Source organism: Pleurodeles waltl, chromosome 7 (assembly GCF_031143425.1).
Source record: "Pleurodeles waltl isolate 20211129_DDA chromosome 7, aPleWal1.hap1.20221129, whole genome shotgun sequence".
Classification (NCBI taxonomy): domain Eukaryota; kingdom Metazoa; phylum Chordata; class Amphibia; order Caudata; family Salamandridae; genus Pleurodeles; species Pleurodeles waltl.
The window spans coordinates 219,396,953-219,414,886 of NC_090446.1; the positions used below are offsets into that span (position 1 = coordinate 219,396,953).

A 17,934-nucleotide genomic window follows, 5' to 3' on the forward strand; every position below is an offset into this window, starting at 1 on the left:
ACATGGCCCTAGAGGGCGACACAACGGAGTCTGAATTCACCAGTGGGACAGAGGGCGAGGGGAGATCCACGGCGGGGACAGGAGCTGAGACCAGCGATACGGACTCCTCCTCTGATGTGAGCTCCCTTGGGGTGGTGGGCCCATCTGTGCCCCCCGCATCTACAGGTACAGCCGCCACTCCCCCCCTACCAGCAGCCCCTCAGCGTGTTTCCTGTGCCCGCTCACCCAGGAGGGTGGGCATCTCCTTCGCCCGAGGCACCTCAGCCCCTGCCCCTGTCACCCCTGCTGCCCTCAGTGAGGAATCTACCATTTTGAATGTCAACCAGGGTGTAGAGAGGCAGTTGCAACAAACCAATGCATACCTGGAGGGCATTCATTCTGGTCAGGCAGCCCAACAGCAAGCTTTTCAGACTCTGGCCTCAGCACTGATGGCAGCCATTGTCCCTGTCTGTAGCCCCCCCCCCCAACTTCCTCCACCCAGACCCAAACCCCTGTACCTCAAGCACACCATCAGACCAGCATGCACACACCTCAACACACAAGGGAAGTTCTGGCACACATAAGCACCACACATCCCACAGGCACTCACGCAAGCATCATAGACATGCAGACACACCAACAGCCACTGCCTCCACTGTGTCCCCCTCCTCCTCGTCTCCCTCCTCCCTCCCTGTCTCGTCTCCACTCACACCTGCATGCACTACATCGTCAGCCACTACGTCCATCACCAGCACACCCACCACCACACCCCGCTCACGTGCACTCACCACCCCCACTACCATTCACACATCCCCTGTGTCCTCTCCCAGTGTGTCTGTGGGACCACCTCCCAAGGTACACAAACGCAGCCACACACCCACCCAACAGCCATCTACCTCACGACAGCATCCAGCCCATGCACCTTCACCCAAAGTCACCAAACGTACACCTCCTACAACCACTACCTCTTCCTCCACTCCCAAACCCCCTCAATCTACCCACCCCAGTGTTCCCCAAAACGTTTCCTGTGCAACCTTGACCTCTTTCCCTCACCTCCCCTACCCCTTCAGTCTCCTATGGCCCGCCTCTCCAGGTCCAAACCCAGCATCTCAGCCACAACATCTGCGGGACCAGTGGTGCCAGTAGTAACCGGTTTCTGCAGTGTGCCAGGCAGCAGGGCAGCCAGTGTGGCAAGGAGCCAGAGCACGGACAGTCCCCCACCTGTAAAGCACAAAAAGTTGGCCAGTGACCGGCAGGAGAGAGGAAAGAAATCTGCCACCAAAGCCGCTCCCAGGGGCACAGTTGGGAGTGTGGCGACAGCTGCGCCACCATCCAAGGTGGGGAAGGGGCACAGTAAAACCGGCAAGTTTGGGAAAACCTGCACGGCGGACAAGACCGCCACCAGCACCACTGCCCAGGACACCGCCGCCACCATCACCGCTGCCCAGGACACCGCCGCCACCAGCACCGCTGCCAAGGACACCGTCGCCACCAGCACCGCTGCCCAGGACACCGCCGCCACCAGCACCGCTGATCAGGACACCGCCGCAACAAGCACCGCCGGCCAGTGAGCGCCAATGATTCTGACGCTGCTGAGGCCACCACGAGCAGGATGAAGCACTCTGGGCACCAAGCCCCCTCCAGAACCAGTGGAGAATGACATCCACTACCTCTGTCCTTGTCAGGATGAAGCACTCTGGGCACCAAGCCCCCTCCAGAACCAGTGGAGAATGACATCCACTACCTCTGTCCTTGGCAGGATGAAGCACTCTGGGCACAAAGCTGGATAAAGGCATCCACTTGAGAGACTGTGGCTTTGCACTCCCCAGGACTGAACAGTGGGCAAACCACCCACTGTAGAGACTTGGGAGACTGTGGCTTTGCACTCCCCAGGATGGAACAGTGAGCAAACCACCCACTGGAGAGATTTGAGAGACTGTGGCTTTGCACTCCCCAGGATTGAACAGTGGGCAAACCACCCACTGGAGAGACTTGAGAGACTGTGGCTTTGCACTCCCCAGGATGGAACAGTGGGCAGCCCTCCCACTGTAGAGACTTGAGAGACTGTGGCTTTGCACTCCCCAGGATGGAACAGTGGGCAACCCACCCACTGTAGAGACTTGAGAGACTGTGGCTTTGCACTCCCCAGGATTGCACAGTGGGCAACCCACCCACTGTAGAGACTTGTGAGACTGTGGCTTTGCACTCCCCAGGATGGAACAGTGGGCAACCCACTCACTGTAGAGACTTGAGAGACTGTGGCTTTGCACTCCCCAGGATTGCACAGTGGGCAACCCACCCACTGTAGAGACTTGAGAGACTGTGGCTTTGCACTCCCCAGGATGGAACAGTGGGAAACCCACCGACTGTAGAGACTTGAGAGACTGTGGCTTTGCACTCCCCAGGATTGCACAGTGGGCAACCCACCCACTGTAGAGACTTGAGAGACTGTGGCTTTGCACTCCCCAGGATGGAACAGTGGGCAACCCACCCACTGTAGAGACTTGAGAGACTGTGGCTTTGCACTCCCCAGGATTGCAGGGTGGGCAACCCACCCACTGTAGAGACTTGAGAGACTGTGGATTTGCACTCCCCAGGATGGAACAGTGGGCATGTGGCTCTCTCGTGGATTTAGTGTCGTGCACTCAACCGGCTGAGGTGCCCCCCCTTTCCCTCCCCCTGAGGTGCCTGTTTTATTGGTATCTGATGCCCCTGCAGTGTTCTCTCCGTCATGGTCGGGGATCATGTGTGGGCCTCGCCCATACCGTGGGGGCCCAGTGTTCCACGGACTTAATTGGAGCACTACTATGCTTGGTATATATTTTGTACATGGTGTGTATATATATATATATATATATATATATATATATATATATATATATATATATATATTGGCCTACTTGATTTTAATATATTACAATGGTTACACTCATTTTCTATTGTCTTTGCATTCTTCCGGGGGGGTTGGGAGGTGTAACTGTGATGTATCAATATGTATTAGTGTGTGTTGTAGTGGGTGAGGGTGGGGGTGTTGCGTGCGTGTGTCCCTGTTTTTTCCCTCCCCCCTCCCCTGTGTCGTAGGTGCAGTACTCACCGTGGTCTTCGCCGCCGCTGTTCGTGCTCCTGGTAGAGGGGCAGGAAGACAATCGCAGGGAGAATTTGGAGTTCCGGGTCCATGGTGTCCTCGTTCCTCGTGGGGTGTGTAGAGGTGAGCGTTTTCCCTTTGAAATCCTGTTTCGGCTGTGTTTTTATCCGCGGTGAATCCACCCCGGAAAAGGTGGCGGATTGGCCTGTTGTGATACTGTGGGCGGTACTTTGTCCTCCGCCTGTCTGTTGGCGGTGACCGCCGCGCTGTCTGTTTGTACCACTGTGGCGGTCGGAGTGTTAAAGTGGCTGTCTTTGTTGGCGGTTTCCACCACGGTCGTAATTGAAATTTTTTTACCACCGGCCTGTTGGCGGTCTTACCGCCGCTTTAACACCGACCGCCAGGGTTGTAATGACCACCATAATCCCCTAAATTTTGATAAACACTCATATCCTATGGTATAAGGAAAACATGTAAATATAGCAAAGCAAATGCAAAACATGCAATGTGCGAAGAAGAAAAATGGATGGAGGGAGGCAATATGAGCTCACTGTTACTGGAACAGATGCCGCAGGACCGCCTGACCAACCGCTGCATCTCCCTTAGGAATGGCATCCAGACAATAGTGTCTGGTAAAGGTGTGAGTTGTCTTCCAGGTGGCTGCTCTGCAAATGTCCTACGGGTGTACACCTGCAAACAGTGCCATGGACGCCAAGAGAGTCCTCTTCGAATGCAAACTCACTGAGGATTCTAAAGGTTTTCCAGCTGCTTGGTGGCAAACGTTTATAGCTGCTACTATCCATCTGGCTATACTTCGTTTAGAAAGGGCCTGCTCCGAGGTTCCGCTGACTTTTCCATCAGTGGAGAGCCTGGATCATCCGAGGAGTCACACTAATCAGATCCTCAAATGAGTTGTCTCTCTGTATCCACTGTAGATCTAACTCTTCCTGCAGTGGACGCATTGTTAGGCGACAAATTGGGGCTAACTGTATGCAAGAAGACATCATCCCCAGAAGCGACTTGTAAGTGCGTACAGAAAGAGACTTTTTTCTTTGCACCTTGTCTGCCAAGGAAAGAAGTTTCATCTGTCTCTCTATTGACGGAAAAGCTTTGTCTCTTATGGTGTCAATCTTCACACCTAGGAAGGTTGTTACCCTCATAGGTAAGATGTTTGACTTGTTGTGATTCAGAGTGAGACCCAGCTCGTCGAATAATGCTATGCAAGCTGTTGTTGACTCGTGAGCTGCTTGAAACAACCGCGCCTTGATGAGGCAATCGTCTAAGTAGGGAAACATTTGAATTTTTTTCTTTCTTAGGAAAGCCGCTACCGGAGCCAGGCACTTTGTAAAGATCCTGGGGGCGGACTTAAGCCGAATGGAAGGACTTTGAATTGGAAATGGCTGCCGGCTACCACAAAACGTAGATACTTCCTGTGGGCAAGTAAAATTGGAATATGGAAGTATGCGTCCTGGAGATCCAGAGACGTCATATAATCTCTGTGGTTCATGCGGAGAAGAATATCTTGTAATGTGACCATGCAAACGGTTTGGCGTTTGAGGTACTTGTTTAGGCCCCTGAGATCTAGAATGGGACACCAAGATTCCCAGTTCTTGCGAACCGGGAAAAATTGGGAGTAAAAACTGTTGCCCTTCTCTGAAGAAGGAACTCTCTCTCTATTGCCCCCTTTCTGAGCATGGACACAACCTCCAGCCGGAATTGTTTTAGATGCTTTTGCACAAAGGTCTGAGGAGAACAAGAAGGTTGGCGTTGAACAAATTCTAAAGTATGGCCAAATCGAACAATGTTTAAAACCTACTGGTCTGATGTAATCTGGTGCCACTTCTTGGAAAAGTGAAATATCCTTCCTCCTGCCTTCCTGCTGTGAGGCAAAGGTGTAGCTGGAGCCTGGAAGTTGTCACTGATGTCTGGTTGTCTCCTTACCCTGACGCGATCTTCCTCTAGGAATATAACGCCTGAGGTGGTTGCCTTTGAGTATATTGCGGCCAAAAGTGTTGTGTAGCGTCAGAGGGGTAGAGAAAGGACTGGTAACCCCCTCGATAAGTCGAGACTCCCCGACCTCTGGCAGCGCGAAATGGAACCTTTTTAAATTGAAGGGTCCCTAAAGACTTTGCGGTATCAGTATCTGTTTGAATAGCCTGCAAGGCTTCATCTACATGCTTACCAAATAAAGCTTCTCCGTCAAAAGGGAGGTCCAACACCTTGTTCTGAACCTCCGGACGGAAGGATGTTGCTCTTAACCAGCCCTGACATCTCAGAACTGCTCCGCCAGCTAGTTGTCGAAAAGCTGTTGTTGCAATGTCCATAGCACAGTCAATCACTTCAGCCGAGGTGCGCTCACCCTCCAAGAGAATCTTTTTTATCTCTGCCTTACATTCCTCCGAGACGTGATCCATGTATGGGGCAATATCCACCCACAATTGTCTGTCGTACCTCCCCAGGATTGCTAGCGAATTTGCTGCCCTCACTATGAGGCCAGACATAGAAGAAAAAAGTTTGCCACTGTTGTCTAACCTTCTACCCTCTCTGTCCAGGTCGGCTGAGAGTGGCGTTGATGGATTTTTAGACCGCCTCTGCGCTGCCTGGGTTATAACTGAGTCTGGTTTTGGGTGACCGACAAGACACGCTGGAGCGTCTTCCGAGGCCTTATACTTTTTGTCTAACCTGGGCAAGACTGCCTTTACCGTAGCCGGGTTTTTCATCACCTTTAGACCTTCCTCCCAGATGTAACCAACAATAAGTATGGAACAAACACTCTTCTGGTACGGCTCTTTGAAGTCATATAAAAAACGGTCCATCTGTTTGGACGACATGGGTATGCCAAATCTCTATGCCGCCCTCTCAAGCAAATTGTGGAAACCTCCAATATCTCCAGGGGAGAGTCCACAGGGGTAGGCAACGGAGACGATGTTGTCGGCAATATATAATTGTCCCAATCCGAGTTGTCTTGCAATTCCCCTTCTTCCCTTTCTTCATCCGAAGAGTCCGCTACTTGTATGAAGGACCTTTGTGGGGTACTTCTGGCTGATCTAGGGGATGCTCTAGGCTGTGGCAGAGTAGTGGCTGGTATGGATGGAGGAGGTGCCGTCTGTATGTCAGGTTGCGGCACTGACGGGGAATCTCTGTTTGTAATCTGACAGCATAGACTGCAGGTCAGATATAAGGGAAGTCAGAACACAAACCATGTCCTCTGGAATATAGGTCTGCTGCCGCTGAGGAGAATAATACTGGTGATAATATTCCTCATCATCCTCCTGGTATTTTACGTTCAGCTGCGAGGGAGTATGGGCTGTCCTGAATGGCCCATCATCATCTGAATCCTCTTCTAAGAGATGGGTCGGGACTAATGGAGTGATCTTACTTGGGGATGTAGCTCCTGGAGTAATATTTCCCCACAGAGACGCAGACTGCTTCTTTTTGTGCTTTGTCGACGGTGTCAACGACGGCACCATCGACGGTGTCGACGACAGTACCACCAACAAGGTCGTCGACGGGGTCGTCTCCGACAATCCAAGTTCTCCCGTCGACGATGTTGTTGACAACGCCATAGATGAAGGTATCTTGTCCGTCGACGGGGTCGTCGTCGGAACCATCGTCGTCGATGTTCTGATCTTCAGCGTCGACATTCCTGATTTTGTTATCATCGTCGTGGACGTCGTCGACGATGAGGAAGAAGTCACCATTCCCAGAGAGGTTACCGTCGTCGTTGTCACCGCCGACGAGGCTAACCCTGTACGTACTCGTCGACGACAGAGTCGACGACGATGATCTCGTCGATGGTGGAATCGTCACCAACGGTCTATCTTCAGAGGTTGAGGACGGTTCTCTAAACATTGTCAACACCTTTGGAGGGGGTGTGGAAGGCCCTGAGGAGGATTTTGAGACCTCCTTTTAATGTTGAAGGCCGATGACTGGAGTTAGAAGAGAATCTTTTCTCCTTAGGTGAAGATGATAGACTGCGGCCTTCACCAGACCCCTGTGAGGTCTTTTTCAAAGTCTTTGAGGGTTTTCTTGAACCCTTTTCAGATTGAGGTGATCTATGCCTCTTTTGAGACTTCCTTTAAGACCATGAAGACTCTTTATTGTCAGAGTCTGAGACAGTGTTTTTTCTTGTCTTCAGTTTTTGGAGCCAAAGCAACAGCCTCCCCTATCTATCTTTCAAAGTCTTTGAAGAAAAGGTACGACATACCTTACAATCAGCAGCAGAGTGTTCAGGGTAAAGGCAATATATACACTCTGTATGAGGGTCCTCTGAATGGAGCCTTTTCTTTCCACAAGCACTGCAGGCTCTGAAGATACTTTTCCTCTCTCTGTCTGACATCCTGCTGTTATATCAGGTTCCAGAAGGTAGAAGTGTGTATCAGAGACACCCTATAGCAAAAGGAATTCCAATAAATTCAGAAAATCTTCTCTCACAAGAATAAACTGAGCAGAGCTCAGAGGAGACTCCCGGGCACAACGTGCAGTAGAAAATCTGAGGTGCTGGAGCTTCTCCCAGGAGGGTTCTAAAGGGTGGTACTCTCTGATTGGCTGAGGTTCAAGTTTGGTTCTTTTTACATAAAGACTTGGATTGGTTGTTAAAATGAAGAGAATGTCTTAGTTATAGATGTTATGTCTTTGGGACATTGGGGGTCATTCTGACCCTGGTGGTAATTACCGCCATGGCGGAGGTTGGCGGTAGCACCGCCAACAGGCTGGCGGTGCTCCGCCGGGCATTCTGACCGCCGCGGCCAGAAGCAGAAAGCCGGCGGTGTACCGCCGACTTTCCGCTGCCCATGGGAATCCGCCATGGCGGCGCAGCTTGCTGCGCCGCCATGGGGATTCTGACACCCCATACCGCCATCCTGTTCCTGGCGGTTCGCCCGCCAGGAACAGGATGGCGGTATGGGGTGTTGTGGGGCCCCTGGGGGCCCCTGCAGTGCCCATGCCACAAAGAATTTCAGTGTCTGCTTTGCAGACACTGAAATTCGCGACGGGTGCAATTGCACCCGTCGCACCTTCCCACTCCGCCGGCTCCATTCTGAGCCAGCTTCCTCGTGGGAAGGGTGTTTCCCGCTGGGCTGGCGGGCGGACTTTCGGCGGTCGCCCGCCAGCCCAGTGGGAAAGCCAGAATGACCGCCGCGGCCTTTTGACCGCGGAGCGGTCTTTCGGCGGGAACCGCTTGGCGGGCGGCGACCGCCGACCGCCGCGGTCAGAATCACCCCCATTGTCTTTTTTAAGGTACCGGGGACTCCCATCTCGACAACGGGGAATGAATCTATGAAAGTTCCAATACTGGAGTACAAAATGGTTATCCATGTTAGGTCATTTTAAAAGATGACTGGATCCCTATATTATCCAGAATAACTTTATCTAAGAACTCCCTCTGGGTGTATCTACCCACGAGGTTGAGACCACCTGGGTGGCATTGTCCTGCCAAGGTGAGGACAGATGTCCGATGATGAAGCCTGACACTATTATGTGGATGATACCATCTATTCCATAAGGAGGGATCCCCAACATAGGTTCCAATCTGACAGTCTTCGCGATTTACCCTGAAAGGATGGATACTGATAGGATCACAACCTAAGAGGTTGTGGTTGACAGTTTTCTCTTTTTTCCTCCACACCTGTTGTGTTCACCAATGAACTTTCAGACACCAGTTCACTTTTTTTATGTAATTTTCTCTATAAGGTCGGAAAAGTTGTGTTTTTATGGTGTACATGGGTATAAAAAAGGAAGACCAAATTGTGATGCACTTATCTGCAGGCTGATCTCTGATAAAATCTGATTAGTCTGTTTCATCAACAACCTTTGTCTTTAAGAATTTTAAGAATTATAATTGTATTCACCTATGAAGTGAATCAACTACAACAGTGTACAAGACAGAGAGAATTGCACTGAGCAGAACCACAGATGTATCCCATCCCAAGCATGCCAGGCTCCCATGCCATGGATAGGACCAACAATTTTGCTTGCCACTCTTTCTTGTTAACGCATAGTACCTAAGACATTGGTACAAGGCTGGTGCATGGTTGCCCATCCCCATTTCCTGCTTTCTTGTTTTGCATCCGCCATGTGAATGAGAACTTTACTGAAACATGCTGTGCACTTGGATCTCACCTGACTCTTCCAAATGAGCTTCCACTTATACTTTCATAATATTTGTAATCCAATATGTCTTTTATATTGTGCCATGAAAAACGGAATAGATGTATGTTATTTGGGTTTTTACAAACTTTACTATCCAGAGTTTATGCATAGACACACAAGGATGGCCATTTTTAAACCTGTTATTGAACTTGTATGGCCAGGTTGTAGTGCCATGAACTCTGCAGTTAATACTGCATCTCTTAGCAGTAATGGTACACTTACATCTCCAGGGCCGTGGTAGCATGCACAACGTAAACCAACTCAGATGTTAATAACACTTTAAAACAGCAGGATGTCAGCAGACTTCTTTAGTCATAAAGCTGAGACTAGGACGATCATTACGACCCTGGCGGTCAGAGACCACCAGGGATAATGTGGCATCCGTACTGCCAACAGGCTGGCGGTACGGGGAGCCGTATTACGACCGCGGCGGTAGTGCCGCGGTCGCACCGCCGGGGCCGGCGGTTTCCCGCCGTTTTAGCCCCAGCGGTGATAATCCGCCAGGGCAGCGCTGCCCTGGGGATTATGACCACCCTACCGCCAGCCTGTTTCTGCCGGTTTGCACCGCCAGGAAGAGGCTGGCGGTAAGGGGTGTCCTGTGGCCCCTGGGGCCCCCTGCACTGCCCATGCCACTGGCATGGGCAGTGCAGGGGCCCCCTAACAGGGCCCCGGGCAGCTTTTCACTGTCTGCATAGCCGGCTCCTATGTTGCGACCTCATCCCCGCTGGGCCGGCGGGCATAAACTTGGTTTGCGCCCGCCGGCCCAGCGGGGATGTAGTAATGGGGTCCGTAGGAGTGTGGCCGCATTGGCGGCCGCACGGCAGTTACCGCTTGGCGGGCGGCTACTGCCGCCCGCCAAGCTCGTAATGACCCCCTATATCTATAGATCGAGTGGCTGGATACCAGGTAAATAGGTTTATGGGAACTGCTAGGAAAGTAAACATCGAGAGTAAGATACAACCTATCTACTGTTTTAAATACATATTTCCTTTTTTCTTTCAGGGACTGTAAAATGTTGATGTGCTCTAAAAACTTAAATGCTGGCATGTGGAACAAAATGTATTAGTGCACTCAGCTTCACATCTCAGGGTCTGATTTAGGTGTTGGTGGTTGCACCACCAAGCCACGTCGGGCGGGGACCAGAAAATACTGCCATGGTGATGGTCTTCCAAGCGCCGCATATAGATGTAACAGTTCTGCTGGCAGTCTGAATGGTGGCAGTTCACTGACAGTGGGAGATGGCAGCAGGACTCTATGGACTTCATACAATGGCAGGGGCTATGGAAGAGAGGTAAGGGATACACACACACAGGTGTAAAATAACTGTAACATGTATATGTCTCCAGTGCTCCCCACCTCTTGTGTAGTGCCCACCCAAAGTACATTGGCAATGCAATGTCCCCACCTTGGAGTTCGTCAACGTGGGGGGGAGCGGTCTTGTTTTCTCTGTGGGTCGGTGGCAGCAGCGATGACAGGTGTTACCCGGTCCGGTCCAGTCAAAGACTGTGGGTGAAATGGAAATAATTGGAGTTTTCACCCCCTTCCCCTCCAGTCCGACAAGTAAGAAGTTGAGGTCAGACCCCCACTTTTTTCTTGGCAGTAAGGCACATCTGAATCTGCATGGCGGGAAGGCTGCCAGAGGTCCCGCAAGCATCCCCTTTTCCCACCATTCGCGCTGGTGGTGTTTCTTGGCAAAGACGGCAGTTTGAATGCGGGTTTTAATCTATGGGACCGCCAGTATTTAAATACAGTGATGAGACCGTTGTTGCAGGGGGATGAGTTTCAAGTCAAAAAGTCGACTGACGGCAGGACCGTTACCACCAACATCTAAATTAGGTCCTTATTCAAGAACACATTTCTACACTATATAAGAGAAAGATTACATTTTTAAGGCATCTTACCGTTGAATAACAGTTACAATTTACTTTAGTCCCATCTTCCTCAGAATAGCACAAATCTCCCGCAATGCAACCTTTGGAGGTAGACAGCTGGTGGAAAAAAAATAAAAGTTGCAATGGTGAAGAAAAATGTAAATGGAAAGCAGGGAGAACTAGTCAATTTAAGTATTTTGTAGATCAGTCAACATCATACTTATTCTGACTGGACTATCCTTTTATTTCATTTGTGAGTTACACATACTCATCTGTTCTTCAGGAAACTCCCACAAAAGGCAGTGTCTGAGCAACCTGCTCCCTGATTGGCTACTGTGCAGAACAATTTTTTTTTACTGTAAATGGGTTTTCAGATATTTTGACTCCTTTGCAAACATCTTTGATAATTCAATGGGAGGCACATCTGTAATACATGGAGAAGGACCAGTAATATCACCAATCTCCCTTTAGTGATCTGTAATGCATTGCTGCATGAAAATACATGAGTTAATGGGTGGCAGAAATTATGTTTCCACTCGTTAATCATTGAGTCACTGATCCAATAACGAATATAGTGGGCTACTCAGATTCTGGAAATGGTATAAAAGTTGCAAACTTTCCAAGAAAGTTGAAGTTATTGATCCACCACAGCCTCTATAAGTTTAGCAATGTTATCACTTTGGAAATCAGGTAAATTGTACCCAGCTCAGAAGGATTCAGAAAGGGTTTCCTCAAGAGAGATGGTATTGGAGTCTTTTCACAGAGTAACTGCAAATAGCTTGTTGTTCCTGATACGACCATTAAAGAGAGTGTTTGGCAGGAATTTACCCTGTGTGGCTCTGCAAGCATCCCTACTATAAGTTACCCAACTGCAAATGTCCATGATAATCCTGCTCTTTGTACAAAAAAGATGAGGAAAAGAGGACAGTGTAGCCCCACAGGCTCCCATTAAGTGATTGTACAAGCAGCGTCTGCTCCTTTAAGGGCCCAGAGATCACCAGTATCCCATCATGCCCAGCAGGTGGCAGCTACTTCAGCTCTTTATGACAAGATGTGGCAATATTAATTAGGTCCAATTATCGTCTCTGTCGTCTCCACCGAGGGGCAAGAGGGTTGATATGACTTTGAGATTCTCCCTGAAACAGAAGTTGGATTACAGGTAAGAAATCATTCCTTCTCTCTCTCTCTCAAGGGATCTCCATTGATAGTCATAAAAAATGAATAGAATAGCAAAACCATCCTCACCAAGAGCGGTGGAACAGACTGAGGAGACCAATCGACTGAGGAGACCAATCGACCAAATCAAGCAAATACATTCCTTAGGTAGGCCTAACGAACTCGAGCATCTGTTTTAGCATCTCACTCCAAACAGTAATGTTTGGTAAGTGTATGAACAGATCTTTATTTAGATGCTTTACAGATTTCAGCTATAGGGACATTTCTCATTACAGAAGCAGTAGTCGCTTTCCCTCTTGTGGAGTGAGCGTTAGGTCTACTGGACAGAACCGTTTTTGCTTCATGATAACATCAGATAATACAAAGTACTATTCATTGGTACTGACTAGTCCATAGTTTACAAACAATTAGCCCAACTTTTATATATCTCTTGTCTTGTCCTGTCTAGACAAAACTTTAAAACTCACCCAACATCTAGTGAGTGGAAAGCCTTTTCAGCAGGTGTTGGAGAATGCTGGAAGAAAGTTAGCAAGGAAACCGTCTGATTGACCTGAAAGTCCCAAATGTCTTTGGGTAGGAATTTTGGGTGAGTCCTCATCACTACGTTACTGGAATGAAAAATGATATATAGTTGGTGGGAACACAGTGTCTGAATTTTGCTAATCCTATGTTCTGATGTGATCGGTACAAGGAAAACAGTCTTCAAAGAGAGATGTAATGACAATTTGTGAACGGGCTCAAAATGGGCCTGCATGAGAGAACTGTATTGAGCTTCCAGGGAGAAGATGGACGCATTTTGGGAGGGAAAACCTTCTTCAACCCTTCTAAAAAATCCTTGATAATAGGGATTTAAAGAAAAGGAGGGTTGTGAAGTACATTTCTGTAAGTAGTAAGAGCTACCAAATAAACTTTTATGGAAGAAAATTGTAAGCCAGATTTGGCTAAATGAAGTAAGTATGGAGGGATGACATCTTCTTAGCAGGTTGGTGGATCCAAGTTCTTTTTGGTACACCAAGGGCCAGATGTAACAAGCTTCCAGTTTGCATTTCTTAAATAGCGAACTTTAAGAAATCGCTATTTGAGAAATGGGATGTAGGAAAACTACGATTTGGTAATAGCAATTTCTTAAAAATCGCAATCGCTATTAGCGAATTGTAATTAGGAATGGGATTCTAAGGGCCTGTAGGCCCATAGGTGTGAATGGTTTTGCATTTCCAAATTTGTGACTTCCTGTTAGGAATTTGCAAATTAGGTAATGCAAATCCCAGGGTGCTGGGGGCCTAAGGCCCCCTCTGATGCACTCCTAAAAATATTTGTGGACATGTAAAGCCCTAGGGTCATGTGTGCGCTACATGTCATTTTTAAAAATGCATTTTTAATGCATTTTTAAAATTTGCACATGCTTACCACCAAACTTCCATTTGTGGTAATTGCATTTCCTATATGCCAAATTCGCATTTAGGAAATGCATGATACATGTGCACTGGTAATCACAAATAGGTATTTCCTATTTGCAATTACCTATCCCTAAATGGAGTCGCCATTGCAGGGAATCGCTATTTTAGTGATTCCTTGAAATTGCACTGCGAATACCTTTCATACATTCTGAAAGACATTTTTGCATTCGCAAATGGTGGAATTTTGTGATTCGCACCATTTGTGAACGCAAAAAGCTTTGATACGTCTGGCCCCAAATGCTAAGTCTCGTCCATTAGAATTAATAGGCTGAACGCATTGACAGTTGTTTTGCCTCTTTTAGAATGTTCATTAATTCTTGTGGAAGGTTCAGATGCCCATACCGAACTAGCTCAGGAGCCATGCTGCCAAACTCAAGGAGGAAAGATTGGAGGGAACCATCTGACCTCTGAATTTTGTGAGAAGATCTGGTCTGCACAGCAGCTTGAGATGTGGATGCTCCGGTGATGAGGGTCCGTGAACCAGCTCTGACGTAACCGCTCTGGAGCAATCAAGATCATTCTGGCCCTCGAGTAAGACAGTTTGATGAAAACTGACAAGGGCAATCGGAGGAAAGGCATATAGAAATTTGCTGGACCACTGGTTCCATAGGGCATTCCCCAGTGTTCCTGGTTCACAGTACCTCGAGGTGAAGCCTGTGCATTTTATTTTTCTGTGTTGGCGAATAAGTAGATGTGAGGAGATCCTCACATTCTAAAGATGGTGTGCATGACTTTCTTGAGAATGACCCATTTATGGTTTTCTTGTCAGACTCTGCTAAGGGAGTTTCCTTGAACATTTCAGAAACCTGGGAGATAAGTTACAGTTCTCTGCAAGTCTCTGGCTATTAGCCACTTCCAAATTGTTGGGACTTCAAGAGATAAAGCTCTGGACCTCGTTCCGCCCCGCTTGTTTTGGAAGTACATAGTTGTCGTGTTGTCTCTCTGAACAAGCAGGGATTGCATCTTGAAAGACAGAAGAAAAGTCTTCAACACTAGATGGACTGTGCAGAGCTTGAGGAGGTTGATGTGATAGGTCATCTCTCTCTGAGACCTTTTTCCTCGGATTTGTAGGTGATCTATGTTTGCTCCCCAACCGAGTAACAAGTCATCTGTTATTATGACTTGGGAAGGAATATCCTAATGAAATGGCATCCCTTGAAGCAGATTTGTCAGAGAGCACCACCATTTTAGGGCCTGCTTTGCTTTGGGGAGGACTGTAATCTTGTCCACCCAATTGCTCGTAAGTTGGTCCCACAGATCTTAGAGGCATTCCTGGAGAGGACGCATGTATTCAGAGTCAGAAAGATACACAACGACATTGAGCTAGGAAGAGAGGACACTGTTCTCACTGTGGGGTGGAATACTTTCATGAGAGAGTGATGCTTTGGACAGATTGATAACAGTCTCTCTTCCGAAGGACACACTCTTGCCTGGATGGTGTCGATGGAGGCCCCAAAGCAATGCAGTCTTTGGACTGGAGTAGAGATTGATTTGGCGTGATAGATATGCAGCCTCAATTGTTAGAGAAGATTGCTGGTCAACTGGCAATGATGCCTGGAGTAGCGCAAATGATGGCAAAATCTGGATCAAGATTGTAGCGGAGAAGGCAGAGGCCTCAGAAAAGTAGCTTCCACAGGCTGTGGTATTGGACGAGGCATTGGCACTGTTGGTGGAGAAGATGCAGGAGGAGAAATTGGAGGAGGCCGAAGAGGTATGGAGGTGGAGATAAAGGCAGAGGAGTAGGAGAGTAATAAGTAGGAGAGTCTGGCAGTAGTATAGGAGAGGACAGAGAATACACCCTGGAGTAATCAGAGTCCATGGATGTTGGTTTGCATCTCTGCCTTGATTTGTTAGCCTTTTCTGCAGATTTAGATGGTCTCAATGTCGACACACTCCCTGACTTCGACTTTCGCCTATGTCTCATCATCGATCTTCCTTGATGTCGAGACACTCCACGACTTTGAAGTCCTTCTGTGCTTCGACGGTGTAGTAACCTTCAATGTCAACCTACCACTTCTAGATGTCGACCCTCATCTCCTTTTCGACGTGGACCCAGCCCTCAATGATGAACAAGTTGGTATGGTACCTTGCCTCGACTTTGAACCTATGAATGTTGACCTGGAACAACATCGTATTTGGGCTGTGCTACTCTTTTTGGATCTCCCACACCTACTGTCCTAGTTGGAATGTGGCAGATCCCCGGTAGAAGACTGACCCTCTCCTCGCTCTCTCGATGTCCCACCTCCAGACTGCGCTTCCTGGTCCTTGCGTCGCTTCTATGTGCCATGGAGGCAAATCTTCTCCCTTTCCCTCAAGGTACATATGGAAAGCTTTCTGCAGCATGGACATCTGCCAGGAACATGGCTCTCAGGAAGGCAGATGATGCAGGTGCCATGAGGGTCTGACATGCCCTTTTTTCTTCCACAGACAGGGCACTTTTCAAATAAAAATGGCATTCTATTTGACTAAGGAAAAAAATGTTCTGTCAAAAAAAGCAGTAAATCAAATGGACTATTTGGTAAAAGAAAAAGCCAAAAAGACTGAGCTCACTGCTCTAAACGCCTGTCACCAAAGAACTGAAGCGAATGCCACCTGCTGGGCATGATGGGGTACTGGTGGAAAGATATTTAAGCATTATATATATATATATATATATATATATATATATATATATATATATATATATATATATATATATATATATATATATATAAAATTACTTTTTTTAAATCAATCTGAAGAAATTGGCCATTATAGCCTTCCGTATGGGCTACACAATGCTCTTGTCTCAAGCTTATCTACAGGCCTTCCTGAAGAAAGGCAAGCATCCACATTTAAGAAGATATATTGTAAAGAAGTCCTCCGGGATCCCTGCAAGTGGGACGGAACTATTCAGTGCTTATGACTCTCAATGGAGATCCCCTGAGAGTGGAATGTCTATGTATCGTGACTGAAATTCCTGCAATGATTATTCATAAAATATTCCATATTTTGATGATCAAATACAAAATGGTCCTCTAGTGTCAGTCAAAACAGGTCTCAGTGTAGTTGAAGACATCTCCATGGCTAAGAGCTAAGAGTTTTCTTTAAAACACTGAGTAATTTAATTCAGACTCTGACAAAACACAAAAACAAAGAATACACATATTTGAAATATCAGGAGGACATAAAGGTGGTCAATACAACCCTGGCGGTCGGTGTTAAAGCGGAATCATGACCGTGGTGGAAACCGCCAACATAGACAGCCACTTTAACACTCCGACCGCCACAGCGGTACAAACAAACAGCATGGCGGTCACTGCCAACAGACAGGCGGAGGACAACGTACCGCCCACAGTATCACAACCTACCAATCCGCCACCTTTTCCGGGGCGGATTCACCGCGAACAAAAACACGGCGGAAACAGGACTTCGAAGGGAAAACACTCACCTCAACACACCCCACGAGGAATCCGGACGCCATGGAACCCAAGCTCCAGATCCTGCCAGCCCTTATCTTCTTCCTCCTCTACCAGGAACACGAATGCCGGCGGCGAAGACGACGGTGAGTACTGCACCTATGACACAGGGAAGGGGGAGGGAAAAAACAGGGACACACACACGCAACACCCCCACCCTCACCCACTACAACACACACACTAATACAGCATGATACATTACAGTTACACCCCCCAAACTCCCCAGAAGAATGCAAAGACAAAAGGAAATGAGTGTAACCATTGTAATATATTAAAATCCAGTACGCAAAAAATATATATACACCATAAACAAATATATACACCAAGAATAGTAGTCCAGGTAGTGCTCCATTGAAGTCCGTGGAACACTGGGCCCACACGGCATGGGCGAGGCCCACACTCAAATCCCCGAACGCTGCAGGGGCATCAGATAGCAATAAAACAGGCACCTCAGGGGGAAGAGAAAGGGAGGATACCTCAGCCAGTTGAGTGCACGATGCCAAATCCACGAGGGGGCCACATGCCCACTGTTCAATCCTGGGGAGTGCAAAGCCACAGTCTCTCAAGTCCCTACAGTGGGTGGGTTGCCCACTGTTCCATCCTGGGGAGTCCAAAGCCACAGTCTCTCAAGTCTCTACAGTAGGTGGGTTGCCCACTGTTCAATCATGGGGAGTGTAAAGCCACAGTCTCTCAAGTGGATAACAGTCTCCACTGGTTCTGGAGCGGGCCTTGTGCCCAGAGTGCTTCATCCTGCCAAG

At 48.2% G+C, this 17,934-nt stretch overlaps 1 protein-coding gene across 1 annotated transcript in view; it reads right to left on the reverse strand.

The window, feature by feature from the left end:
- SPO11 (SPO11 initiator of meiotic double strand breaks) overlaps positions 1–17,934 on the reverse strand; it is an 883,213-nt gene that overhangs the window by 538,617 nt on the left and 326,662 nt on the right. Inside the window, exon 6 of the mRNA XM_069201619.1 lies at positions 11,116–11,202. Coding sequence (XP_069057720.1) covers positions 11,116–11,202 — 87 coding nt within the window. The remainder of the gene's footprint in view (positions 1–11,115; positions 11,203–17,934) is intronic.